Consider the following 27,308-nt stretch of genomic DNA (forward strand, 5'->3'; position numbering starts at 1 on the left):
CTCAGTTTGACTGTTCTAATGCTTCTCGGGAGAACACAAGAAATGCAGAGATTCTGAAATAGAAGCAGCACGGCAGTGCCTGGTGCTGTGCCTTGCTGGTGTTTGTCTTTCTTTACAGTTCCCGTCCCTTTGGTGGCGGCTCAGAGGCGCCTCACCTGAAAGCAGCGATGAAATGCCATTTATCCCAGCCCTCCAGCCTGCAGAACACTGCTCCAGGGCTGTGGGGACACATGTGGCTCTGCTGGGCAGCCCAGGGCCCTGCTGGGACAGGGACACTGTCCCCAGGGAGCAGCAGTGGCTCCGTCCTGCCCCCGCCGTGAATTCCCTTGGCTTTGGTGTTCCCTTGGGCTCTGTTCTACCTGGGATTGCTCATCTCACCCCTGCCTTTGGGGCTCTCCCCGACACCCCAAACACTGGTACATGATGGCTACACACCACCCCTCCTGCCACACATGGGAACGTGGCAGAAAATGAACATTTCAGCCCAAAAGATAAAAATATGTAATGGGAAGGCTTTTCTTGCTGCAGCTCTCCCTCAGAGCAGACGCTTCAAAGGCAGCAGCGAATGGAAGTCACTCTCTGGAGCTGTCTCGTTCTTTCTCGAGGCAGTGTTTTGATAAATGTTGATGAGTTTCACTGTAAAACTAAATGACATTTATAGCACGATGTATGCTTTACCCATTGCTTAATTATACCTAATGGTGTTGGATGGAAAAGGCATTTACCATTTTACTTTTGTTTAAAATGACAATCTAAACCTCAGAGCCTGTGGGGTTTTGTAGAACGATGACGATTTAATTAAGAACTAAATACAATCTAATTTTAAAAGGCAATTGCAACTTTAAGAAATAAGTGATAAAATTTACAAAGAGCTTGCTGAGAGACGAGTGCTGGGCTCGGTGTGCCTGCTGTGGGATGGTCTGGGTGCAGGTTTGAGGAAGGTGGGACGAGGACCATATCCAGACTTGTTTTCTCTCTCATCCTTACTGTATTTCTTTGGTCATACGCTTTACAGTCCTGTTGCTGCACCTGCAGAGGCAGTGAGAGGCGTTGGGCTAATGCAGTTTATAAACCCAAGGGTTTATTTTCGTGTGCACAACACGGTTTCTCTTCCCTTCCTCCCAGCTCTGCCTTTGTCCTGGCAACCAGCAAAGAAAACAGAGCCTCTATTGAAAACAAGGCTTGAGGAATGAGCGTGGATCAGGCAAGCTGCATCTTTAAAAATAAACACTGGAGCAGAGCTTTGTGCCTTCCACTCAGCTGGCAAAGCACTGACAGCAGGCAGGAATGTGCTCAGGAGCATCTGCCCTTTCTCTTCTTTTCATGGCTTTAGTCAAAACAAATCCCATAGATGAAGGGAAAAAAATACCAAAATGCATTTTATTTCCCCAAGCCTGGATGAGCCACCGGGCGGAGGCTGAAGGGGGACGTGCAGGATCTGCAATGAGGAGATTAATGTTTAAAGATATTAGCACTGGTCCTATACTAACATTTATAAATCTGACGGGTGGCAGATTGAGGGCTGATTCCACATTTTTTCTTCCTCCTCTGTAAAATAATAAATATGGTAAAATAGCTCTCAGAGCTGCCTTTATCGTGGGGATGAATCAGGACAGTTGGTGTTGCAAGAGACTTAAAACTTACAAATATGTTGCCCTTTAGGTGAGCATTCATCATAATGTCTGATCTGGGATCTAGACTAAAGGCTTCTCTTATACCTTTTTATCCTCTCTGGGAAGTAGAAATTGGAAGGAGTCCTGGCTTTGATCGTAATGTTGCTGCTGAGATCCTTTCACCTGTTTTGTGGGGAGTGTCTGTCCCTGGTGGGGGTCTGTTGTTCTTTGAGAAAAGATCTTGTCTGCGGTCTCTGAAAAGACTGAAAGGGGGGGACACACTTGAGTAAAAAGAAAGGGAAGGGAAAGACCCCTAAGGACAGTGCCCTTCTTCATGGCATGGAGTCCCTACAGGTGCTGGGAAATGACTGTGGGCAAGCAAAATCCAGGACTGTGGCATTCCCATCTGCCCAGGGAGATGAGGAGTGGACAGGGAACCCTGTGAGCAAAGCCACTCCAAAGGCGGCAATTCCTGGAAGGCGACATCAGCTTTCCTCCCCTGATGGCAAACTGGGAATTAACTTCAAAGGGCAAAGGAAACTCAGCCTGGTCTGTGGAGGAGGGCTCATCCTCGAGATGGGCTGGTAGCAAACGGGTCACTGTGCAAGCTCTCGGTCATTCCAGCTGGTAAATGTTTCCTCCTCTGCTTCTACAGCACAGGTTTGGGGTAACAGCTGGGCAGGTGTTTGTCAAAGGCTCACAGAGTCACTGCTGTGTGTGACAGGGCAGCGACAGTGCTGGGATTTAAGGCTGTGTGCATGCTGAGCCAAAGGGTGGGAACAGGCCAGGATATCCCAAAAACCACAGTCAGTATTCCCTGGTATTCTTTGTTGGTCCTTTGTTTTGAGGACATTTTCTACAGGTTTGTGCATTTGTTATTAATTTTGTCATTTATTTCTTGCTTATTTCAGTGGTGCGCTAAAGATTTCAGACTTAAATATGCAGGCATTGAAAGGAGGTCCTTTTTATAGGGAAGAGACCAGGCTGATGTTGATCAGAATTCATTGTGGGTGCTTTATGGAAATACAGATTTCTTGGGTTTAAAAGAGATTAGTAAGCCGCACGTTGTGACAGATGCTACTGACAGTAAAAAATAGAAAGGATGTAAAAAAGTCTGCAAGAAATGGGTTACAGGTATGGATATAAGACATATCTGCTCATTAGAGTAAAATGAAACCCATCATCTGAGTTGAAACAGGATTCCTTGTTCCTGGGAACCCTGTCTCTCTGACTAATGGGAATCGCTGTTCTGGGCACACCTGGGGCAGGTGCTGCCAGCTCCAGAGACTGAGCTGTGCCAGAGCAGACCTCACCAGCAATGGCATCATCCCAGAGGGCCTGGAGGGGACAGAGGGTGTCTGGGCTGAGGGGCTGCAGTGCTGGGGTCCCTGGAGGGCTCCCTGTGCTGGGCAGTGCCATGGAATGGATGTTCCCCAGTGCTGGGGTCCCTGGAGGGCTCCCTGTGCTGGGCAGTGCCATGGAATGGATGTTCCCCAGTGCTGGGGTCCCTGGAGGGCTCCCTGTGCTGGGCAGGGCCATGGAATGGATGTTCCCCATAGGGTCCCTGGAGGGCTCCCTGTGCTGGGCAGTGCCATGGAATGGATGTTCCCCCACTGTGTCCCTGGAGGGCTCCCTGTGCTGGGCAGTGCCATGGAATGGATGTTCCCCCAGTGCTGGGGTCCCTGGAGGGCTCCCTGTGCTGGGCAGTGCCATGGAATGGATGTTCCCCATAGGGTCCCTGGAGGGCTCCCTGTGCTGGGCAGTGCCATGGAATGGATGTTCCCCCACTCTGTCCCTGGAGGGCTCCCTGTGCTGGGCAGTGCCATGGAATGGATGTTCCCCCATAGGGTCCCTGGAGGGCTCCCTGTGCTGGGCAGGGCCATGGAATGGATGTTCCCCCATAGGGTCCCTGGAGGGCTCCCTGTGCTGGGCAGGGCCATGGAATGGATGTTCCCCCATAGGGTCCCTGGAGGGCTCCCTGTGCTGGGCAGTGCCATGGAATGGATGTTCCCCCATAGGGTCCCTGGAGGGCTCCCTGTGCTGGGCAGTGCCATGGAATGGATGTTCCCCCACTCTGTCCCTGGAGGGCTCCCTGTGCTGGGCAGTGCCATGGAGTGGATGTTCCCCAGTGCTGGGGTCCCTGTCCAGCTGCAGGGGGATGGCACCCCGGACAGGGATCTGTGCTGAGGGCAGGGTGGGCACAGAGCAGATGGGAGCTCCCTCACACATCCCGGTGCCAGCTCGGGGTGTGAGCAGTGCCCTGCTCCGTGTGAGGCAGGTGGCAGCTGCTGGCCACCGCAGGGCAAAAACAGAGATGACAATGATGGTGACAGACCTGCAAACATGTAAATTCTCTCCTCCTGTGCTCAGGTTTTGGCAGGGTCTGCTGCAGCTTTACCCCTGTGGCAGAGGCAGAAAGGAGTGTGAGGCAGCAGGTGTTGTTGTGGTCAGGGAAATGCACAGAACATGCTCTTTGATTGTGCAAACTGAATATTTGATCTGTGCTTCCTCCTCTTACGCTCCTCATCAGGGTTTAGCTCCCCATGGAGCAAGTCAAGGCAGGGAAAGGAAATTCCACCTGTGTTTGAAACTCGGGTTTAATCAAGGTCTCCTTCCTTGCATCTGGGCTGTGGGTGTCCTTGGTAGCGATGTAGCTGGAAGATAAATGCAGATAAGAATTCTGTATTAGGGCTCCATTAATAATAAACGTGTGTTGATGCTAACTGAGTGTTATTTAAACACACTAAATGGAGGCAGCAGCCTGCTGGGACCGTCTCATGTAGCCAAAGCTTCTCCCTTGCTGATGCTGCTGCCAAGCAGTGCTGGGCATGGCAGGGGTGGATTTTGGGTGATGTCCTTGGCAGGTGTTGGCTGCCAGTGATGGCTGAGTGTAAGGGGAACACGAGGGAAGGGCACCTGACTCTTTCCTCTGAGGGGCCACTCACAGCTTGGCCCTTTCCTGTTCTTCTGATCTCCCTCACTTCTGTCCCTCAGTGTCCCCCAAGAGCCCCAGAGAGTCCTCAGCAGCCTCCCCTTCCCAGATCCTCCCCCAGAAGATGTTCTGTCTTGTTCTGTCTCCCTGGCACGGCTGAGGAGCCGCTCACACCGGGGTCCTTGGGGGACGCTTGGGTAAACCCCTGACCTTATGGGAGAAGGACAGTCTTTAGCAAGTGACCTTTTGCTGTCTAGGCAATGGACCATCAACTGCTGGAAAAAAGGCAAGAGAGCAGCTGCTTCTGTTCCTTAGAAATGTATTAGAAATGTGGAGTACAAAGCTGAGATGTGCAGAGCAGCAGACCCGTGCTGCCATCCCGAATTCTCCCTCACCGCGCTTGTCCCTCTGGTCAGTGACAGAGCAGATGGATATTGATCCCCAGTGTCCGCCAGCAGTAACCTTTGAAGGGACAGGCAACGTATGGCCAGGGAGTTTGATCTATCAATATCTGGGTAATAGAAAGACAAGGGTGACATCTAATCCCAGCCCAGGTGACAGATCATAAATCTGCGCCAACGGGGCGATTGGCGGCAGCAGGAGTGTGAGGGGAGGGCAGAGGAGCTGCTTCAGTCTGAAACACGCTCTGGCCACAGCCACTGAGGCTTTCATGGCAGGAAAAAAGAATTTTGTTCTTAAGATCCAAAGAAATACTTTAATTTGGCATAACACAGGATTTTTGTTCCTGTACCATTGTGGTTTCAGCCAGTGGAAAGAATTCCCTGGTGCCGTTGCATCACATAGACATTCACTATGTTTAAAGTCAGTGCAGCCTCCAGTGTAATTTCGGAGCTATTGTCATCTTTTATTCTTACTCTTTAAGCTAGAAAAGCCATAAAGGTGGCAATGGCATTTTTTTTCTCCACAAATTTAATATCTGTGCAGAACTCGCTTGAATTTGCCGTATATTTCTCTGAAGTGGCTGTTTCATAGCGTAAACTCGCTCCTCACAATAAGTAATTTTTAGCACCATCTTGCACACTGTCTCTGAGTGTGGAGAGCAGCTCAGGGGAAGTGTGACTGCGAGCGGGGAGCGGAGCGGCGCCGAAAGCGCTGAGAAAATCTGTGCTGAGAAGGAGGGGAAAGAGGTCCCTGGGACTGCTGGGGCTGCCACAGCCTGTGACAGGGATGAGATCGATCCTGGTGGCTCTGTCCCTGCAGACAGTGCCAGGGAGACTCAAGGAAAGCAACATTTTGGGAACGGTTTCTGTGAATGCTAATTCCTCCCACTCCTCCTGTTTTCCTTCCTAAATGGAAACTGGGGCTTTGAGCATCACCGGGGGATCCCAAACCTGGCACACCAAAGTTGTCTCAGTTGGTAGAGCCCTTCCTCAGAGCAATTCTCTTAAACCTGGCTGCGGCATAAAGGAAGGATAACAGGCATTAAATGTGGAAGTAAAAATCCAAATACCAGGTGAGCGTTACCGTATCAATTTGCTGTAGTCTGTGCCTCAGAGGGAGACATGGAGCTGCCATACCCCATCCCATCAGCCCTGAGCAAGCCTTGCCCAGTTTGGCTCAGCTGCACCTTGCTGGAAAGTCTCTGTTCCCCTTGTGCTCAGCAAGGAATTTTCATGGGCAAGACTCCCCAGTGCTGAATTGCAGCTGACAGACCTGCACAGAACTAACTCAAAAGGGAGATCTTTCTAGAATTCTATTTGTTAGCCACCATCACTTTTTTTGAAGAGCTCTTTGCCTGGGAATTGGAGTTGCTGAGTCTGTTTCTGGCCATGGAGAAGATGCTGAAGAGGGAATAAGAGCTACTTGAATGCAGAAAAATCTCAGAGAGGCTTGACTCAGGGTCACAAAACTGGTAATTACATCTTATTAGAAGAGAAAGTTGCTGTTGCAAAAGGTTAGTTGTGAACCTTGGTGGAAAACAACATTTTCCTCTGGGGTGAGGGCACTGGCAGAACAATTGCTCGGAGGTGCCAGGTCTGGCTCCAGGCTCTGTGGCCTTGGAGGTTTTCCCTTGGGGACTGTGCAGGAGTGCAAGGGGCAGCAGCTGCCTCTTGTCCTGCCCTCCCTGCAGCCCAGCCTCCCACAGTGACCTTCTGGAGTGGGTGAGAGCACCTGTGGTGTGCTGGGAACACCCACAGAGGATGCAGGCTGGCTTTGGTGGGAGTGCTGCATTCTGTTCCCTCCTGCTGCAGGACCCTGCTGCACTGGGGCCACACGTGTGTCCATGTGAACACCCATGGAGGATGCAGGCTGGCTATGGTGGGAGCGCTGCATTCTGTTCCCCCCTGCTGCAGCCCTGCCCTGCTGCACTGAGAGCCACACGTGTGTCCATGTGGACACCCACAGAGGATGCAGGCTGGCTTTGGTGGGAGTGCTGCATTCTGTTCCCCCCTGCTGCAGCCCTGCCCTGCCCTGCTGCACTGGGGCCACACGTGTGTCCATGTGAACACCCATGGAGGATGCAGGCTGGCTTTGGTGGGGCTGTGGGAGCACTGCATTCTGCCCCAGCCTGTTCCCCCCTGCTGCAGGACCCTGCTGCACTGGGGCCACACGTGTGTCCATGTGCTCCCTGGGCAGCCTGGTCTCCAGCTGTTGCCCATGAAAAGATGCCATGAAATTAACTCCATCGGCAGCAATTGCCTTTCCCTGCCAGCACAATCAGCGTGGATTGTCTGTTCTTTTCCAAAGTTCAAGTGTGACGACTGCAGCTTTTTAAAGCGGTCTCTCAAGACTTGGAGCCTGGATGCACAGAGCTCCAGTGGCTTCTCCCAGCTCTGCCTGGCAGTTCTCCTCTCCCTCCTAGAGGCAGATCTGCAGGCTAGTTAACGGCCTTTGGGTCCCCTCATTTTTCCTGTGTCTGACCCATGACCAAGAGTCTCTGGTTCTGGTTCTCTTCCTGGAAAGCAGACTGTGATATTTGTGTTAAAGACAAGAGATGAAGCTCTCAGTGATGGATGAGAGAGCAGAGGAGCTGAGCAGCTCAGGGAGGAGAAGGAGCACAAAGGAGACAAAGCTTCTGGGGAGGTGGATGCTCAGTGTTTATAAACCCACTTGTCTCTGCTCTAACCACCACATTTCCTTTTAGGTACTTGAAACTGATAGATGAATGTTGACGTTCAAATTGTGTTAATTCTGGGAATGGAGCTTAGTGTCGCTTTTTTCCTTGAGCACGTGGGCAGTTTGTGTATCTGTGTGAGTTGTTTCTCCTGACTCAATCTATTAAGAGGAATTTTGTTTAGGTTTGCGGGCTTACACAGTTCAGGTGTAATGAAAACCCCTCTTCCTTGGAAAGCATTTGTGTCGGGATCCTGCAGACTGAGCCAGCAGGGCTGCAGCTCACGCTGGGGCACCTGTGGTTAGAAATTCCACAGAAATTGAAAAACCATGCTCCCCAGCACGTATTTTTAATCTTTCCTCTTCTCTCCCTGACGCTTCCCTCTAGCCCAGTGTCCTACAAGCGGAGAAAGAATTGATTTTAAATGTGACCGCTGAATATGAGCCAAGGTCCCTGGGCTGTGTCCAGCTGAGGGGAACTTGTTTGAAACACAATTTACTCGTCTGTGTGTGTCTGCAGCCCTAAGAGGAGAGACTGCAGTGGTCTAAGGCAGGGAGACAAGTGCAGAAATTAATTGTACAGGTTGCAGCCAAAGCATCCCTCCAGCATTGTGTCCCCCTCCTCACCCCCCTTCCAGTAAGTATAAAACAAGGTGTCATTTTTCACCTTCACAGGGAGGTTCAGTAAATGAGGCTGGAGAATTGCTTTGGGTAATGAAGGAAGCACACATTGTGTTTTCCCTCCTGGCACTGCAGACACCCATTTGGGTGATTCCCTTGCTTGTTGACACCGGTGCAGGTGTTAGACAGGAGCTCACCCCAGAGACTCCCCCCAGAAAGTGGCTTCCTTTCTGTTCCCATTCCCCTCCCTCCACTCCCTGGAGCAATCCCATGTGCTCCAAGATTTCCAAGGCTCTGAGCCCAGTCCTGGACTCTGTCCTGGTGTCTGTCCATCACACTGTGGGATGAGGATTTGTCCCTTGTGTTGGAGTCCCAGCAGGAAGCTTTGGTCTGATACATGGACACTGTGCTGTCACAGTCCCTTCACATGTGATAGATGAAAATCTGTCCCATATCATTCTCTTGGGGCTTTCCATTGGATCTGCTTGTGCTGTGCCCCTCCAAAGCATTGCCAGGATTTAATGTTGGTTCTCAACAGTAATTTTCCTTTGCTTCTCTTAGCTCCTGAGATTCCCTGTTGAGTCCATAAGTTTCATCTGCCCCTCCACACTGTCCTTTTCTGTTCCAAAACATTGTCACGCTGTGTGTGTGTGTACTTTAATGCTCCTCAAAATACGTATACACTGACAGTAAATATTTACTGAGAAACTTGCCGAGGTGTTGACAATGAGGATGGGTCTGAAGAGTTCTTGCTTTTCAGTTTAATTTCCAGTTGGTAATTGCTGCTGCTCGTGGAAATAGCTTTGCTGGGAGCAGAGAGGAGCCGATGCCCCAGCACGGGGAGGGTGCACGCCGTGGCTGGCGCAGCACGTTGGGGTCAGCAGAGCAGACAGGGCTGGGCAGGCGCCCTTTGATGGAGAACAAAGAGGCAGGGCCGGGAGGCTGAGGCTGTTCTGAGCCATGGAGGGGCTCAGCGTGTCCTCGTGTGCTCCCTGCCCACGGTGAACCCGCATCAAAGCCTTCTCCAGAGGCATCTGCTGCCAGCCCAGGCCGAGGCGCTGGACTCTGCAGCCATCCATCGGCAGGTTCCGTGCAGCAGCAGCATCCCGGTGTGAAAAGCTTCAGTGGCTTGAACTTCAAATAATTTATTTCTAAATTACTTCTACTGTAATTCTTATTAATTCAAATAGTCTTCTAAGCTGATGTAAAATTCAGTAAACGCAAGGAACAGTTTAATGAATTGAAAATAGGATTGAGTCTTTTAAAGTAAATGTAAAAAAATATGCTGGCAATAATTGCTTAGATGGAAATCGAATCTTAATAGCTTTGTTAATGATTTGTAGGGAATATTGCGTTTATGAGAACATATCAAGCTGATCCTTGTGCAAGAACCTTGTTTTGAATGGGTTTGATAAAATTATTCCCCAGAAGCAGTTAGTAATGTTTAATATTTTTGCTTGAACCACTTTGGAGATGTTTGATTTCATTGATGCCGGGTCTTGGCTGTGGCTGTGCAGGGCTGCTCCAGCACCTCCAGGGCAGCATGTGGCACAGGCAGGGCAGGGCTCTGCTGTGATGGCCCTTGGGGTCTGCACAGTGGTTTGGGATTTGAGAACAGAATCATTTAGGCTGAAAAAGCCCTCTAAGATTGAGGCCAGCCGATAACGTGTGTCCCCAAGGTTCAAGAACACCACATTAAGGGTGCTGGTAGTGTGTTGGGGTGGCTGAATGCTCATCTTGTGATCAGAGGGCTTTGGGCAGGACCAGCTTCATCCTGACGCCCAGAGTGTGGTGCAGGAGCCAGGCAGAGGTCTGGGACAGGCCCCTCTTGAATGGGGCTGGTTGTCTGTGCTCCAATATGGGTGTTACTGTTTGATAGTAAATCTTCTTGTTGCTCCTCAAAGTTCATCAGTCTGGAGAATCTATCTAAAATTTATACTGAAAGGGCAGAAAAATGTGCCCAGACTTCAGCTTTCTGCCCATCAGGTGTGGAGAGGAGTCTGATGCTTTATCAATCTTTCTCTTTCTCTTATGCACCTTTTTGTCAAACATTTGTTTCCAAGGGATGTCAGTTGTAAAGGCAAGTTGGAAAGAAAGATAAATGAAGGACATGCAGGGTGAGAGAAAAACTGGGGTTTAAATATGATCTCCAGATTTCCTGTGTGCAGACTTTGTCCCAGTCCTGCGTTTTTGGGGTTCTGGTGGCTGAGGCAGCTGTGGAGCAGCAGAGGGTTCTCTGAGCACCCAGCCTGTGGCATCCTGGCTTCATTTGGAGCATTGCCAATCAAAGTCTCAGTACCTCTCCCACTTTGATTCCCAGGAGTTATGGAAGAATTGAAATGCAAGGCACAGTTCCCAGTGCCGTCCCCCATGTCCTTTGGTGTTCAGGGCAGATGTCTCAGCGTGCCTCGCCTCATTAGGAGGAGAGTTTTGGGGTGGTGACCTGTAAATGATTACAAGGCTCCCACGCCATAATTGCACAGGATCCTTCTTTTCCCCTGCCTCTGGACATTAATAGCACCTGCTGATTACACAGGGTGGGTAAGGACTGATTCCCTGAAGTCTGCCTGCTCCAAAGGATGAGTGCTTCGAGTAATTTAACAAGATTTTTCTGTTGAGAGAGAAAGGGAATTTTTGGTGTTCTGTGTGGGGCAGCAGTCCTTCTTCCTCTGTTCCCATCACAGAGCTCCTTTCTCATTGCTCCTTTACCAGCTGGTTGGGGACCTGGAGTCAGTGGCTCACTGGCTGATGTTCCTCCATTGGTGGCGTGGAGCTTTTCATTCCCAAGTGAAACCCACTGGTGTCATTTCTGCCCTTGAGTCCTGCTTTGCTGTGTCCTGCAGGTCATGGTCAGAACCTGGTGACAGAGGATGTGACCGTGGTGGAGGGGGACGTGGCCACCATCAGCTGCCGCGTCAAGAACAGCGACGACTCCGTGATCCAGCTCCTGAATCCCAACAGGCAGACCATCTATTTCAGAGATTTCAGGCGTAAGTCTATGGTTCCTCCTTTGGTCATGACTCCTCCTGTGCCTCACTTGGGCTCAGGACACGGCATTTGCTGAGATCCCTCCTGTTTGTGCAGTGCTGGGCACTTACAGTTCACTGGTTCTGTGGAGGTAGGTGAGATAGACAATCATAATCTTCCCCTTAATGGAAAACTTCACAGTCCCCTCTAAAAGTCAGAGCATCTTACTTTGCAATGGGAATTGATTGTTGTAATTCAGGGTGAATTGCAATTGAATGCCAAATATTTAGCTGACACAAACAAATTGAGCAGGGCGACACCGAGACAGCGCAGCGCTCTCAGGAGTAATCTCTTCAGACCAAAGACTGGAAATTTCAGGACAATCTGTGCTGCTTTATACCCAAACAGAAATCTCTCATCACCTGCATGTCCAGTGGATATGTCTGCCCTGTGGTGACAGTGCCACAGTGGCTGCAGTGAGACACTTTAAGTGGTCTCTGTTAGTGTCACGGTGGGGACACGCCTGTCCTCTCTGCCCAGGAAGCAACGGGACAGGAAAAAAGCTTTAAATTCTACTTCTCCCAATTCCTTCCTCGTTTAGGCTGTCCCTGAGTGCCTGCAGTTGGTGGTGGGGCTGTATAGACACCATAAGCATTTCACCTACACATCCCTAAGCCACCTGGTAATAAAACTGTGTCCAAAGATTTGATGCTGTGCCGTGATTGGCTCATGTTGATTATTGAGAACCAAAAGATTTTGTAGGTCCAGCTTCAAGGTAGGAAGCAGCTAATGAGGAGCCCAGGGGTGCTCACCTTGACGTGCTGCTGTCTGTGGGCATTTGGGATTGTGGTGGGAAGGGGACGCTGCCCCTCTGTGTGCAGCCACCAGTCTGTGCTTGCCCCACAGCCCTGAAGGACAGCAGGTTCCAGCTGGTGAACTTCTCCAACAGCGAGCTGCGAGTGTCCCTGACCAACGTGTCCATCTCCGACGAAGGGAGGTACTTCTGCCAGCTGTACACCGACCCGCCCCAGGAGATCTACACCACCATCACGGTGCTGGGTAAGGAGCCCTGCAGCCCCTGCACACACGGGGCCACTGGGGTGGGTTCTGTGCGGCACTGGGAGGGCTCCAGCCGCCTGGAGGGGGATGGAAGCACGGACTGAACCCTCAGTGCTGGTGGCCAGGCACGTGTGGCCACGGGAGCAGTGCTGGCAGTGACAGCAGCTGCTCTGTTTGAGCAGTTCCTGCTGATTAGCAGCAGCTTTTAAGGCTCTATTAGTGGGAGAACCTGAATCAGGGAGGGTGACTTAATGTAAGATCTCACTTGCTGATTAGTTTAAATCTTCCTTCTTTTGCTTAATGAGATTTGGGTCTTAGGTTTCTCTGCATTGTTAAGTGATGTTTATAAGCAGTTTTACTCTTGCTATTACAGTTATCAACACCTTCAAAGTTTCTGTGCACTTCCAGTGCTCACAGGCACAGGAAGCTCTTCCAGCTCCTGCCTCTAATCGTGCACAGGCAAAAACAGTTTGTTGGATTTGATTTCACTGCTGGCAATGCTGAGAAGGTGTTTAAAAGGAGAATACTCATTTCATTCACCTGTAAGCCAGCGCCGTGTCTCTTTCAAGTGGGAGACATAATGCCGGTTTTTGTTGGGTTTTTTTTACGCATGAATCATGCTTTAGAACTGAGGGAAAAGTCAGTTTTCTTGCCTTGTGCTTCAGTTGTTTTTGAGAAGCCTCTGTGTAATGGCCAGAGTGTGTGCTGCCTTTCCCCCACATCCATAAAGGAGGTGGTTTCTTGTCACCTTTGTCATGTTCTCGGGTCAAACCTCAGCTCAGGAAGCAGGCAAGGATGAGGGAGGTTTATCAGCAGAAGATGAAGGAGGGGTCTTAGTACTTGCATAGAGAGATTGGGCACTGTGGCGCCAGGGATGGCTTGTCTTGCCTGTCTTTTCTATTATTGGCTCCCTAATTAGGGGAGCTAATGAGCCAGGGTGGAGGAGTGGTACTCCATGGTGGCTGCCCCTCCCAGGAGCTTGTTCCCCACCAAAAATCTCATGGCCATCACCCAGCCTTTGCCAGAGCTGAAGTTGTATCAAGGACTGATTTTCTGGCCTGCCTGTGATGCTGCCAGCTCGGGAGGGCAGAGGGAGGTGCTGAGGTGTCCCCCTTTGCAGCTGGCATTCGGGGGGAGCTGCACGTTCGCTTCAGCACTTTCATGTCTGCTGTGACACAATATGTAGATTTATTCATGCTTAATTGGAACATGTGAAAGTCTCAAATATGTAGCTCATTCTGTTCTTTTTAGAGAGAAGCCACAAGTGACTAATTAGTCCATTTGATCATCTGGATGGTATTTATACATATTTGTTCTTCATTAGCTTTAAGACCTGTGAGTCACATCTGAACTGTGCAGTTGCTTAATCACATTGATCAGAGCAAAGTTGAGTTTCCTTTGGAAGTTCTGGGATTTTCTGAAGCCGTGACTCTGCCATAAGAGCTCTCGCTGTTCACTTTTTCTTGGGTTTTGCCTTGCTGCTGGTACTTTCATGGGAAAGAGATTCCCTTGTTCCCGTGTCTTAGTTTTTAAGCTCATTTGTCCAATTTCTGGGCTGTGCTGCAGTGGTTGTTACCCCTGAAGTTACAGCCTCTTTCTCAGTATTACTGGATGATTTTTCATTGGGTACAATCTTCCAGCTTTGTGTTTTGGGAGACTCCAGATCTAGGGAAGATGTGTGCTTGGGCAAAGGATGTGGCACTTCCACCCCAAAGGATGTGGCACTTGTGGCTGGGTGTAGATCCAGCTCCCTCCTCCCTTTGGGATGGTTTTGGGGTGGTTTGTGGGGGTGTGATGGGGGGCAGAGCTGTTCCCAAGGGATGCTGTTCCACTCCAGGCTTGTGCTCAGTGGCTTTTCGAGCATCTTAAATGAGGTTGATGTTTGCTGGCCTGCTTCCATGCTCACGGCTGAGCCTTGGAGCTGAACAGCAGGAGAGAAAAATTGCCGTGGAGGTTAGAGGCTTGGTAAGTAATGCAGTGCCAAGTGTCAGCTTTTGTGTTTCCTCTCCTTGTCAGAGAAGTCAGGAAATGTGCACGGAGTCAAGCTGGATTTTTAAATAGCAGCACACACCCGAGCAGCACAGGAGGCTGCGGCTCTCCCTGGAACCGTGCCTGCCTGGGAGAGGGAACAGAAAGTTACAACCCTGATAAGTAATAATTTGGGAGACTGCGGTGATTATTAGGTGGAGAGTGAAAGTGCTCACTCCAATTACTGCAAAACCACCTATCAAAGGGTTTGATTGATTGAAAGATCAAATAAATGCTGGTTGCTTGTTTCCTGCAGTAGATTTTACAGGTTTTCCTCAAGGTTTTGTCCTGTGTTAGCGATCAAAAGATTTTTTTTTTTCATCTGGTTTGTGTTGCGTTTTCCATTCCAGTGCCACCACGCAATTTGGTAATTGATATCGAGAAAGAAACCGCCGTGGAGGGAGAGGAGATCGAGCTGAACTGCACTGCCATGGCCAGCAGACCAGCCACCACCATCAGATGGTTCAAAGGCAACAAGGAGCTAACGGGTAGATGTGTCCTCTCAGTCCCTTGCTTTGTTCAGGGAGCTGAAGTGATTTATGTAACGCTGGGTGTTTGTTCTCTGCTGCCAGTTTAAGGGGAAAAAAAAGTAAGAAAAGTAGAGCGAGCTTCTTTGAGCACCAGCTGAGGAACAAAGGGCTGTGTGGGCAGACAGATTATTCCCTAACACAGGGGGCTGAACTCCATTTGGTCCTCTGCCTACCTGCCAGCCTCGAGTGCCAGGTTCTGGAGTCCTGCTGTAACTGCAGGTGACCTTGAGGAGCCCAGGGCTGTGCACTGAATTCATTTTGCATGGCTTGTGTAGCTTTCTGCCCTGTTTCAGGTACGAGAGGGATCGTCTGCGCTTTGGGCTGGAAAAATTTGCAATTCACCTTCATGTCTAGCTCTCCCTTGTTTGTAGAGTGTTTTCCCTGTGTTCAGTTGAATATTCATCTAAGATGGGTTTCTCTGACTCCCTGAAGTCTGGTGGCTCCCAGTACTTGCACATTCAAGTCACTGACTCTGATTGCCTGTGACACGCTGTTAGTTTAAGTCTGCATGTAGATGTGAGCTTGGTTGACAACACCTTTGTGCTTACCCAGTCTGAGACGCTGACGGACTCTCTGCAGAAGTCCAGACTCATTACTTCAAACCCACTCCCCTGCAAGGACAGGATAAAATCCTCTATTTAAGCCCAGCACTTCAGAGCATTTGAGCAGGCCACATGCTGGGAGGATGCTGGTACAGGTGGGATGCAAACCTGCTGCCTGGTGCAGTGCTGCCCTGCTGTGTCCCAGCGCCGTGGTGTGCAGGGAGTTAATGATCCCGTTCTGGTTCCCTTCACCGTACCAGTGGGCAGCAGGACAAAGTGTTTGTCCCTTTCTGCCTGAGCTGTGCAGCTTCTTGATTGAGTTTTCTTGTGTTAGCAGTCGAATCCCAGCTTTGAGTTCCCTGGGAAGAATGCTGAGCTTCATGTAATACCTCCTTACCCTGCTCAGTCTTCAGATATTTTTTTTTAACAGAGTAGAGACTGAAACATTTGGCTGTGAGTTTGTGAATCACAGGAAGCATGGCTTTGCCCATGGGAAAGCTTTTCCTCCAAATATCAAGGGGTGTCTGCATGTGTCACCTGTTCCACTCTCATATATTATACAGCAATATTTGGTGTCTGGAAGGGCTCTGCTACACAAGTTACTCTTAGCAATTTTGCCTGTGAATTCTTAAATAAAGAGGCACAGATCAGAGCAGAGCTGCGCTGTCAGCGGGCGCTTGCTGAGTTCCTGGGAAAATCCTTTTTCTGCTGTCTTGTCTCGTCTCGTTTTGTCTTGTCTTCCTGCTTGTTTCCATCACGGCATCCCTCAGGCAGCCAGTCCTGAGCTGGGCTCCCCTCCCTCAAACAGAGCACTCCCACCTATCCATGCTGCTTTTAATTAATTTAATCTGTTAAATCGCTTTTGTAGCTGATTGTTGATTCAGGAGTGGGAGGGGATTTGTAGCTCATTGATTTAAGAGTTTGGGGATCTGGGGACGGTGTTAATCATTGCAGTAACATCGCGCGGACTTTGCTTGGCCAGAGGCTGGCAGAGAGGAGGGGATGGGTGTCCCAAGGGAGGGTGGGCAGGAGGGAGGCGGCCTGGCTGCAGGGTGCTCCCCCTGCCCTCACTCCCTGCCCCTGTGCTCCCTGCCCAGGCAAGTCGGAGGTGGAGCGATGGTCGGACATGTACACGGTGACCAGCCAGCTCCTGCTGAAGGTGGGCCGCGAGGACGACGGCGTCCCCGTCATCTGCCTGGTGGATCACCCTGCTGTCAAAGACTTGCAGACACAGCGTTACCTGGAAGTCATGTGTGAGTAGCAGAACCCTTCATTCTCTTCATATATATAAAACTGTGTGCTTGGGAGTTCAGCAACCATTTCCTACACGGTCAAATTCCAACATCGATAAGAATTCTATCCTGTTACACAGAAATCATAAACACAATGTGAGGTAAAGACTTCATGGGTGACTTTCCCAGCCCTCTCTGATACCATAAATACTTTGTTCTCTGATGAAATAACTCTCTGTACATAGAATTTGCATCAAAGGTTTCTGGCTGGGCTTTTTAATTGTCAGAACAGATTAAATCTGAGTATTTTTCTTCTAGCAACCTGCTTACCTCTGAAAAGTGCTTCTCCCCCTCAAAGGAACTGGCCACCCTGGCGAGTTTACTGGAAAAAACTGGGTATTGTGCAAGAGAAACCCAGTGTTGTGCACTGTGAACATACAGCATCGGCTGGATTTGTACATCAGAGAATGGAGCTCTGTGGAATCTGTAGTAGCAGCACTGATTGAAGCCAGCCTATTTCCTGTACTGCTCCTGACATGTTCATTGTTAATAATGCATCTCACTTCCCTTAGGACCTGCTCCACTGTACATGACAGCAGCAAGCAGGTACCTGGAAATAGCTGTGGTCCCAAATGCACCTGGTGGAGATTTTGGAGTGTGTACATGCATCCCTGCATTCTGAAACATCTCCCAAAAGCAAAGTGGGGTGGTCCCTACAGCGAGGCCGTGTGCTTGGAAAGCCAGGCCCTGAGACAATTCAAAGCCCTTGTTTTTGTAGGGTCTCTTCAACTACATCACACTGAAAGGAGGAGAGGAAGTTTGGTAATTATTTATTTCATCTGCTTCATTATGTAGTTTCATTATGAACATCTTGGTTACAATTCTCGTATCTCCGAAACTAGCGGGAAGTAATGTTCCTGTAATGAGGAAAACAGGAATGATCAGATACTGCCTAAATTGACAGATACGAGATTTCTTGCGACTGTGCTAATGTGTAATTCATTTATGCAAACTTAATGTCCATTAACATTTCTTGCAGAGCTCCATTAGCTTTAATAATACATTAGCACCTTTGTGAGGCGTGATCAAATACTTAACGGGGAAGAGCAAGAAATGCCATCTACCCTGTTGTGTGAGGGGATTGGAACTCACTGGGCTGGAAGGGCATTGGACAACCTTGAGGCTTCCTCTCAGAAATCTCTCTGCAATCCTGGTGATTTGGTGGAATAGGACAGTGCCACTGTTTCGGGGGGAATAAAGCAAACATTTCGTCTCTTCTTCCTCAAATCAATCCCCCCTTGGCCACTTCGGTTTGCAGCCTTAGGGGTTGCCCATGCAATGAGGGCAAAGCACCCCTAAAGCACAGTTCTTTGCTCAGCTCCTGCACTGGAGGCCCTGCTGGATCCTGTGCACAGGTTTCTGCCCTTACTGCTGATTTTTGCATCTCCTTGGGCTGTTCCAGAGCTGTTTGTGGGAATGAGGAACAGATCCTCCTCGGGAGGGAACGGGGATGAGCAGGAGAAGGGAGTTCAGACTGGTTTGGTTTTATGTTCTGATTTAAACTCTGAGCTTGTTAAAAGTAATTACGTTCCAATGTGGGGACTTGACCCCGTTAGCCCAGTCTGTTCCTTGAGTGGGCAGCAGCAGATGGCCAGAGAGGAGCCCCAGCCCAAGAACTTGTCCTGCATTGTGACCTTGTGGCTCGATGGTCTGGAGCTTGGCCAGACACCTGCATTTCATCCCTGCTGCAGGGCTTTAGCTTGAAGAAAAGGCAGTTTCAGAGCAAACTCTTACCCTGGAGCTTCTGCTGTCTGGCAGTGATGATTTGTTGGCCAGTGGGAGAGTGTGGCAGGAGGAAGAGCCTCTTGTCCTTGCACACAGGCGTCTCCATCAGTGCTCCCACAGAGCTCTGCCCTTAGGCTCCTGCACTGACACCTTCTCAGCTGATTTTGGATGTGGAATGTGCAGCAGGGGATGCTTCCCCAGCTCCTGTCCGTGCCTCCACTGTCCATGGCGTGTCCTTGCAGGCACCCGGCTCCCAGCTCTCTGCTGCAGTGACCCTGGGAATTCCTGGCTCATCCCGTGTGGATGTAGCTGCTTTCCCTGCAGCAGCTCAGGTACCTGGGCTGCCTGTTCCACTCTCTGCTCTGATGTTCCTCTCCCCACAAATCCTGCCTGCTCCCCTCATGGGCACAGCGGATCCACCCCTTCAGAACATCAGCAGGGCACAAGAAAATGTTTTTCTCAGCAGATGTCGTATTTCTCTGCACTTAATGTATCCAACTGGAGCATGAAATGTGTTGGGGAAGGACAGGAGGATGATGGATGGAGCCTGCTCAGATAATGAGGTATTTTTTGTCTGACTAAATTTCAGAGTAGGGAGATATTTTTTCTGAGATGCAACTAAAAAGTTGTGGGGTTTGTTTTCCAAGAAAAAAAAAAGCAGAAAACAACAATGCTGGATGTTAACTTGCCCTATTTATGGAGTAAGCCATTTGCTGCATATCTGCCCTGGCACAGCATGGCCCGTGGTGAAGTTGGAGGTGAATGCCTTCCCGTGGCTGTAGGGTGTGTTACTGACAAGAAATCTCTGTGAACGAGCAGTGTGACATGTGTGAAACCCTGCCCTAGCCCCTCTCAAAAGCAAAGCAGGGCTGGGCTGAGAGCGTGCTGCCCTCACAGGGGCCACAGCACCCCATGCCTGAGGAGCACCCTCAGCCTGGCAGGCACGGTGGCACTGGAGTGGGAACGTCCCGGTTCTGCCGCAGCCGCTGCGTTCCTGTGGATCCCTCAGTGAGCGATGGGAGACCAGTGCCTTGGGTGTAATTTTAGAAAGGAAATGGAGCAACAAAATGCATTAAAATGTCGTTAAGGAGCTGAATGGAACCAGATATTCTGGGAGACGTGCGAGTTGAGCCCTTGCTGCTCTCATTATGTGACACTGGAAGCGAGCGTCGGACCTGGAGTTTGGCCTTTTCTCTGGGCTGGCTTTTTGTCCTTTTCTGACGTTATAATTACCTGTGCATTCATTTTTGTAATACCTACTTGTGTACCTTTAAAGCCTGCCCCAGTGGAGTCCTGTTGCAGCCTCTGCTGTTGCAACAGGAGAACTTTCTGTGCCCAATTGTGTTTAAAATCAGCCACATACATTTGCTGCTGCATCTCCAGTAATCCTTACATTTCCGTCCAGTACAAATATTAATTGCATAGTTTGCAGTGAAGTTATTAACATCAATGTAATTTATCATCTGGAGATCGCTAAAAGCGAATAAATGAGTTGTTTTGTTCAGCGAGGTGTTGACCCCTTCAGAAACTTTGATTTAAAGCTGTTTTTTTTTCTTTTAGTGAATATGAAAAGCACCACAATCAGCCGAGTGTTCAGTTATTTGATTTTCTGGGGCATTAGCCACTCTTGTTTGTGACATTTCCCAGTTGGGTGCTCGTTTGTGAGCTCATTAATAAGGTTTTCTCGGAGGAATGTTGTTGGGAGCACGGAGCGTGTGGGGCGACCAGGGCTCTGCCATTTGCAGGCATTAAGCAGCAGAGTGTGCTTAAATATTAAAAGAGAAGTGTTTATCCCCAAAATGCCTGTCGGGCTCTGGCATTCCTTTTCCTGCAACAAGCAACATGATTAAATTGCTTTCGTTAAGGGTGAATTTTGCAGAGTCGTGTTTGGGGTTGACAGGCTCTTCCAGACAAGCTGTGATCTGCCAGTCCTGCTCATTCCTTATTTTAGACACGGGATCTATTTATTGAATAGATTTCTGTATTTTGGCTGAAAATCAGCAGTGCAGCCTCTCGTCCTTGTCAGAGGTGAGGAGCAGGCAGGGGATTGCCAGGCTGGGCTGGCTTTGACGCAGAGTGCATTCCTGATCAGCAGCCCCACTGGATATTGCAATAAAGGTGGCTGTTGTTTACACCCGAGGATCAGTGTTAACTTTGCTGACTCCTTTTAATATTGAAAAACACATTTTTCCTGCTCTTCCCTGAGTGAGATCAGAGACTCCCACAAGTCAGTTTTTTGAGCAGCTCTCTTTGGCACCGAAGAGAGCAGGGATGAGGAGCTGGATGAAGCAATGCCCACCTGAAGGGAGATGTGCTAAGCATTATCTGGGAAATGCTGAGGCTGGATTTACCTGCGGTGGGCAGGAACGTGGCTTGGCCCGCGGATGCTGCTCCCAGGGATGCCATCTGGCGTCAGGTTTGCCAGGAGGTACGTCAGCAATTCGTGCAGGGATCAGAAAACGGATTTTAAACTTGGACCCGGCCGCTCCTCGCCTGGCAGGGGCCAGAGCCTGCTCGGCTGAAGCACTGGCAGAGCCCACCTTGGCCGCTCCTCTGCCGGCTGGGGCCTGGCACTGCCAAAAGCGCCACGCGCTGGTTTCCCAACCCTTGGGAAGAGCTTCTGGCTGTTTCCAGCCCCACAGGGAGCGTGTCCTCTGGGCAGGGTGCGCTGGGCTGTGCCCAGGGGTGCTCAGCAAGGGTCCCACAGCCGAGCCTCAGAGCATCCCTGGGAGCCGCCCCTGCCAAACCTGCCTGTGCAGGCTGGGGGCAAGGAGCTCGCCTGCCTGGGCTGGCCTGATGAAAGGAAACGGGTGGAAATAATAGGCTTAGGCTTTTGTAAGGCCCCGAACTCGGTGTAATGTTTTATCTCGGCTGATTAATGACATCTAAGCATTATCGATGAAGTGCATGTTTAAATGGATTAAGAAATCACTAACTGGCAGATCTCAAAGGATAGTCATTAGGGAGTAATCAGCAGTGCTGGTATTTTTAGAGGGAACGCAGGGGCCTGGGTGCTTGGCCTGATGCTGTTCAGTTGAAGCATTTGAAGTTCTTAAAAAGTCACTGTTAATAATCTTTGCTGATGGCACAAAAATGGGGCGAGCAGCTAAAAAAGGAAGAACTGGGACAAATGCAGAATAACTGGAGTGGTTTGGTAGGCTCCCAAGCAGGGAGCTTGAGAGCTGTCAAAGTCAATGGTACTGGCTTCGGTGGCCAGTGGCATCCTGAGGGGAGGGGAGGGTTTTGGGGTGCATGGTGCCTCTGGGGCTGCAGCCCCCAACAGACCCCGGTGCATGGGCACGCGCCATGCCTGTTGTGAGAGAAATCTCATCAAACACAGAATGGCTTTGTAATAAGTTTTTCAAATTGGCTGCTGCTACAGTGTAACCTTTAGACGACTGGTATTTAACCTTGTATATCACTCTGAGCTTTTGAATGAATTTAGCTTAATAAAGGTGCCTTATTAAATTACGAGGCTGTTTTTTTTAAGCTGCTAGAAAGAGGCGTAGTAGGAAATAGCTGTGGGTTGTTGGGTCTAATTGGCTGCCATGGAGCATGCAGGGCCTCGGGTGCACAGATGCAAGTGTTTATTTTTATGTAACAATCCAGTGGTGTGATGCTGTGAAGTTCCAAGCTGAGGATTTTCGGGCGCTGGTGAAAGCTGCCACTTCTTGCCTGGTGTCCTGTGTTACTGTCCGAGGTGGTCATCACCCCACGTCACAGAGCTGCAGACAGCACTGCTGGAACGTGTCCTGTGGAGCAGGGGCAGACGGCTGGAGCATCCTTGGAGCCCATCAGAGCTCTGTCCGTGTGCTGATAAATGTCACAGGAGCCGGGCTCAGGGTCCCAGGGCGCTCGGCATTTCACAAACCTGCGCTCCGAGTCCATCATCTGCAGGCAATACACTGACTTGCTGTGAGGCAGGTGTGAGCACTGCAAGTAGAACTTAAGATTGTCTAAAAGCACGTCCTTAAACAAAGGGAGAAAGGCACCACTGCCCCTCCAGATTCTTGAGTGCATCCTTCAGGTACATTTTCCTAATGCCCTCTGTAACTCCCAGCGTGCTGACAAGTCCTTTGCTGTGGTAACTCTGTTGGGAAGTTCTTGGCTTCAGCAGTGTTGACACATGTGCTGATAAACCCAGATTCCTGTTGCAGGTGACACCTCCACAGTGCCTGGATCCAAATGGGCCGGGTCCACCTCACTGCCACTCTTGGTTTGATGAAGCTCCTGGGGCTGGGAAAGTGGCAGTGGAAGGGCTCACCCAGCTTGGTGGGAGCTCGTGGAGCTGGCAGTTTGTGCTCAGTACAGTGAGCCTGGGTGTATTCCTCCTCATTTCCATAAGTAATTGTCATTAGTAAACAGCTCATTAGAAATACTAAACTTACCTAATGGGAAGGGGATGCAGCAGGAGAGGCAAACAGCTAAAGGAGGTGTTTCAGTCCCCGTGTGCTGAGTAAACTGGGCTGGGATGTTTCCTGCTCCTCCCACAGCACGGATATAACACCATCCATGTTCTGGCACGGGCTGGTGGTGCTGCTGCAAGCACATCAGAAGTGGGGAGCAGATGCCGTGGGGTGGGAATTGTGGACGGGAGTGGTGAGCTCAGTGCCGAGGATGTGGCAGGTGATTTATTTGCTGCATAACACCAGGGTGAACTTGTCCTGCCCTGCTCCTTGTGCAGAGCTGTTGCCACTCCGGGGCACACCAAAGCTGCCCCATGTCCTGTGGGACTGGGACTTGTCCCCTCCGCTGGTGACACCCCAGAGTGCTGCCAGCACCCCCAGCCCACAAGGAACCCCACTCCAGAGCTGCAGGAAGCATCTGTAACAGGGATTAGTTGATGAAATGTTGTGGTAGTGTCATCTCAGGAGAGGATTTACTTGTGTAGCTTATTCCATTACTGAAAATTATGAGAGTTTAAATTGGTTAAATCCTGACACGCGGGTTTTTTTTCCTAATCTCTATTATTCCATAGGAGGCATGTTAATGAGTTAAACACAGTTAATAAAATGCAGCCAGCCAATATTTTGGGTAGCAGTTACTCTCAAAGGAAATAGAAACATTTAAATGGTTTCAACCTTTATGCATACTGATTTTTTTCCTTCCTTTGTTCCTTACAGTTGAGTAAATTCCTGAAAAATATCTGTGGCTTAATGGCACTTGTAGCCTTGAATTGATTTCCTGCACTGATAATGTTTTAGCTACAGCTCAGATTGTGTTTTTAATCTCTGTTTCAGTCATGGGAGGTAATGAATTTTTTAATTGTGGACTCTAGGTTTGTGGTTTTGGCTCTTTTTTTCCTGCAGGGTCTTACTAAAGTGTTGTTGAGTTGGCTCCCTAACTATCCATGCTTTAATTCTCTGTTTATTGTAGGATTTACAGGAGCTTCATCTGGACAAAACGCAGCCTCCTGTTGTTTACCCAGAGGCAGGGGTGGCTGTGGCTCTGTTTGTGTCTCTAACCAGCATCTCTTGTCCAGCACAGTTAGCATTCGTGGACTCTGGGGCCGTGGTGCAGGAATCACTGGTACCCCACCCTTCCATCCCGGGCACCGCGAGTCTCTGCAGCTTCCCCTCAGCACAAGGACGAAGGAGTTCTCTCAGCTGGAGCCAGCTCAGGGATGAGCTGTGCAGCAGGGCCCTTCCTGGGCAGCACGGGGCCGTGGGGACTCGCGGTGCCGCCAGCCCCATCCGCTCCCGCTGCCGGCACCGAGCGGGCACAGGGGCACGACCCGGGGCTCACCTGGCGTGTTTTGTGTCCTGCAGATAAGCCTCAAGTGCGGGTTTCTCAGAATTACCCCTTGCAAGGCCTGACGAGAGAAGGGGAGCCGCTGGAGCTGACGTGCACGGCCTTTGGAAAGCCACAGTAAGTTGGACCCTTCCCAGGGTGGGCCGGTGGTGACGGGACGTTGTGCGGCCACTGTTCCTGTTGCCATTCTCTGCTGTGAAGACAGTGTCCCAGAGCGAAGGAGAGAGATGCTTCCTGCACCCAAACAGCTGCTGGACTTGCATTTATTCCTGTGCACCTAATGGGCCAGGGAATTTCCCCTGGAAAGCTCCTAGGAGAGCTCTTCCTGGCCACCATGCAGCAGCCTTCGGGTGCAGCAAGGCAAGGCTCCCAGCTGGACACCTCTTCCCCCAGGGAATGGCTTGGGTGGCACTAATCTGCAATTAATCATGGGTTTGGTTAATCTGCAAGAGCAAGGTTGGGAGCTGCAGCTGTGGCCCCTGGAGGTGCCGGTGTGTGGACACCCCCCAGCACCACAGCACTGGGCCCTTGGGGAAGTGGGATGGATCCCCAGGTAAGGCAGTCCGTCCTTCTGCTCAGACTGACTGTGTGATGGTTTTGCTTCCCCTTGGTGCCTCGTGTGGTTTTTATAGAATACCAGTTTTATTCTCTCTCCTCTTCTTGCCAAGCCCTTGAGGCTTTCTTAGGCAGTTGAAGAAATTTATGCATCAGGAAAATCCTGGCAAGGGAGGGTAGATTTTCTCACACTTTCATTGCTGTTCTAATTTAAGTTTTGTTGGCTTTATTTTTTTTTTTTTTTCAAAATACTTTCTCTTCCACTTGGATCTATGGCTGTCAAGTATTTACTATCCTTCCTTATTTTCATCATGTCCATGAGATTTCTGCAAACATCCCTGAGATCTGTCAGTGCCTCCTTGGCAGTGTGCCCAGAGCTGGGGCGTGGGGAGCTGGAGCCCGTCCAGCTCGGCGTTGTGGGCAGGGCAGGCACCAGCGCCGAGGAGGCTCAGGCTGCCCTCATCCTTCCTCCCTGCCAGCCTGCATCCCCATCCCCAGGATTTTCTTGGTTCCCATAGTACTCGCTTGATTCCCAGTTCCCAGTTTGTTCTGCTGGGCACGAGGGCAGTCCCTTCCCCGTGCATCAGGGGCTGGCACGTCCCTGCTGGGTTCTGTTCAGTAGCTGTTCCCTGCTCAGAGCCTGCCAAGCCCCTCTGCATTCCTGCTCCCCCGGGTACCTGCAGTGCCTCCCATTTGCTGTCACCTGGGAATCTAATGAACAGGCTTCTCTACATTTTTTCCTTGCAGGCTATGAGTAAGACATTCCCATGTTAAATAGGACAGACACATCTCCCTGGCAGCTTGCTGCTGCACGTTTCGTGGTGCTGGTGATGTGCTGGGAATTGGCTTCTCTAGGTCACTTCACCTGGGTCTCCCAAAGCTAAGAAAATACACAGTAAAATAATCAGCTGGGTTTGGCTCTATCTTTTTAAGACAAAGAGTTTTCATGAAATCTTTTACAGGGGTTTTAGATGAAGGGGGAGTTTTCTCCAGTTAAGCAAAGTAATTTCTGTGCAATATTTGGCAACATAAATATTGGGGGAAGGAAGCTCAGAGGGCAAAAAAGACTAGAGAGGAGAAATTTCTATTTGGTATTAATACAGATGTTTTGTTAGATTAGACACAACCCCCTAAAACTATGACAGAAGTGAGAAGATGCTGAAATGGTCACTTGTGAGGCATCCAGGGACACTTCTCTGAGCAGCAGCTGCTGTGTCGTGTACCACCTGGGGACTCCACAGCACAAAGAGCCCTTTAAAAACGGTAGCCAGGAGCATTCAAACCCTTCCCACCCCTACCAAAGTCAAACTGCATTTGGGCTGTCTCAGGAGCTCCTGCTGCCCACACTGTGCCTCGTGTGCCGATTCCATGGCTGCGAGGGACAGAACACCAAACCTGTGTCCAAAACCAGTCAGCCAATGCCCAGCTGAGTTTGCTTGGTGCTGGATCCATGGCTGGGATGTTGAAGCATCAGGAGCTTCTGCAGCATGGCTGTCATGTACTCTTTGGACCCAGGGAAGAGCCTGAGCCATGGGATGCCTCCAGCAACATGAAGTCCCACTTGCCAGCCTTGGAGCCAGGCAGGCTGAGCAGTGCTGTGCTGCAGGAAACTCCCCTTTAAGAGGAGCTGAGTTGCCTGAACAATGCTGGAATTTTCTTGTTAAGAAAGAGCTGATCTGTCCCCTCACTGCTCTTAAAGACGTAATAATAAGAGATGCTAAACATCCCCACAAAGTCCAAAGACTCCCCCTGCAAAGCCCTTCAGTGCTTCCAATCTTCACCAGCTCTAACAGCCCAGGCTCATTTCATTCCCTGAATGATGCAGACCCCCTGCCCACGTGGGTTCCATCAGTGTGGGATGCAGGAAGGGGCTGCCAGGCGGGCTGGGGGACAGGAGAAGGGCTGGAACTCCCTCAGTGCACAGCACAGCCCCTGCTGAGGTCACTGGGGCCCTGGCAGCTTGTGGAAGGGTTCAAACTTGACAAAACCTTGCTTGTTCTGCTGTCCAGCTCTGCCCTCAGAGCACCCCGTGGATGAACACTGAGTCTGTAGCCTCAGAGCTTTCAGGTTTGCTGAGTAAGCAAATGATTAACCACTAATGAACTTTCTTCCTGCTTGCATTAGTGTTTTCAGAAAATTTAAGCTCTGGATACAGTTTCCTGTTGGGTTTAAATAAATTTAAATTGAGGAAGCCCGACAGCATCTGGGCTTGAGTAGTGCAAAAAAGTATGTGTTGTTTCTTTACAGTTTTTCTTGGTTTGGGCTTTCTGTCTGTGGATGAACTTTTGAAGATGCCATCTTGACCATAGGAAAATAGTAATGTGACTGTTTCTTTTTCTCCCTCCTCTGTAGGCCTACGGACATGAGGTGGTTAAGAGTAGATGATGAGATGCCTCAACACGTTGTAGTGTCTGGTTCAAACCTTCTCATTAGTAACCTAAACAAAACAGATAATGGTACATACCGCTGTGAGGCTTCCAACGCGGTGGGGAAATCACATGCGGATTACATGCTGTTTGTATACGGTACGTGAGAAAAACCACCGTTCTTCTAGACTCCTTTACACCTAATTGCAACATGCCCTGCTTGGAAAGCTGTGACAGAACTTAACATTTGCT

At 50.0% G+C, this 27,308-nt stretch overlaps 1 protein-coding gene across 8 annotated transcripts in view; it reads left to right on the forward strand.

The window, feature by feature from the left end:
- Positions 1-27,308, forward strand: part of CADM1 (cell adhesion molecule 1) — a 136,113-nt gene that overhangs the window by 80,670 nt on the left and 28,135 nt on the right. For all 8 annotated transcript variants that reach the window (XM_077190045.1, XM_054647304.2, XM_077190047.1 and 5 more), the window contains exons 2-7: positions 11,085-11,231; positions 12,115-12,267; positions 14,646-14,783; positions 16,465-16,620; positions 24,153-24,252; positions 27,043-27,215. In XM_077190045.1, the coding sequence (XP_077046160.1) occupies positions 11,085-11,231; positions 12,115-12,267; positions 14,646-14,783; positions 16,465-16,620; positions 24,153-24,252; positions 27,043-27,215 (867 nt within the window). The remainder of the gene's footprint in view (positions 1-11,084; positions 11,232-12,114; positions 12,268-14,645; positions 14,784-16,464; positions 16,621-24,152; positions 24,253-27,042; positions 27,216-27,308) is intronic.

Source organism: Agelaius phoeniceus, chromosome 23 (assembly GCF_051311805.1).
Source record: "Agelaius phoeniceus isolate bAgePho1 chromosome 23, bAgePho1.hap1, whole genome shotgun sequence".
Lineage (NCBI taxonomy): Eukaryota > Metazoa > Chordata > Aves > Passeriformes > Icteridae > Agelaius > Agelaius phoeniceus.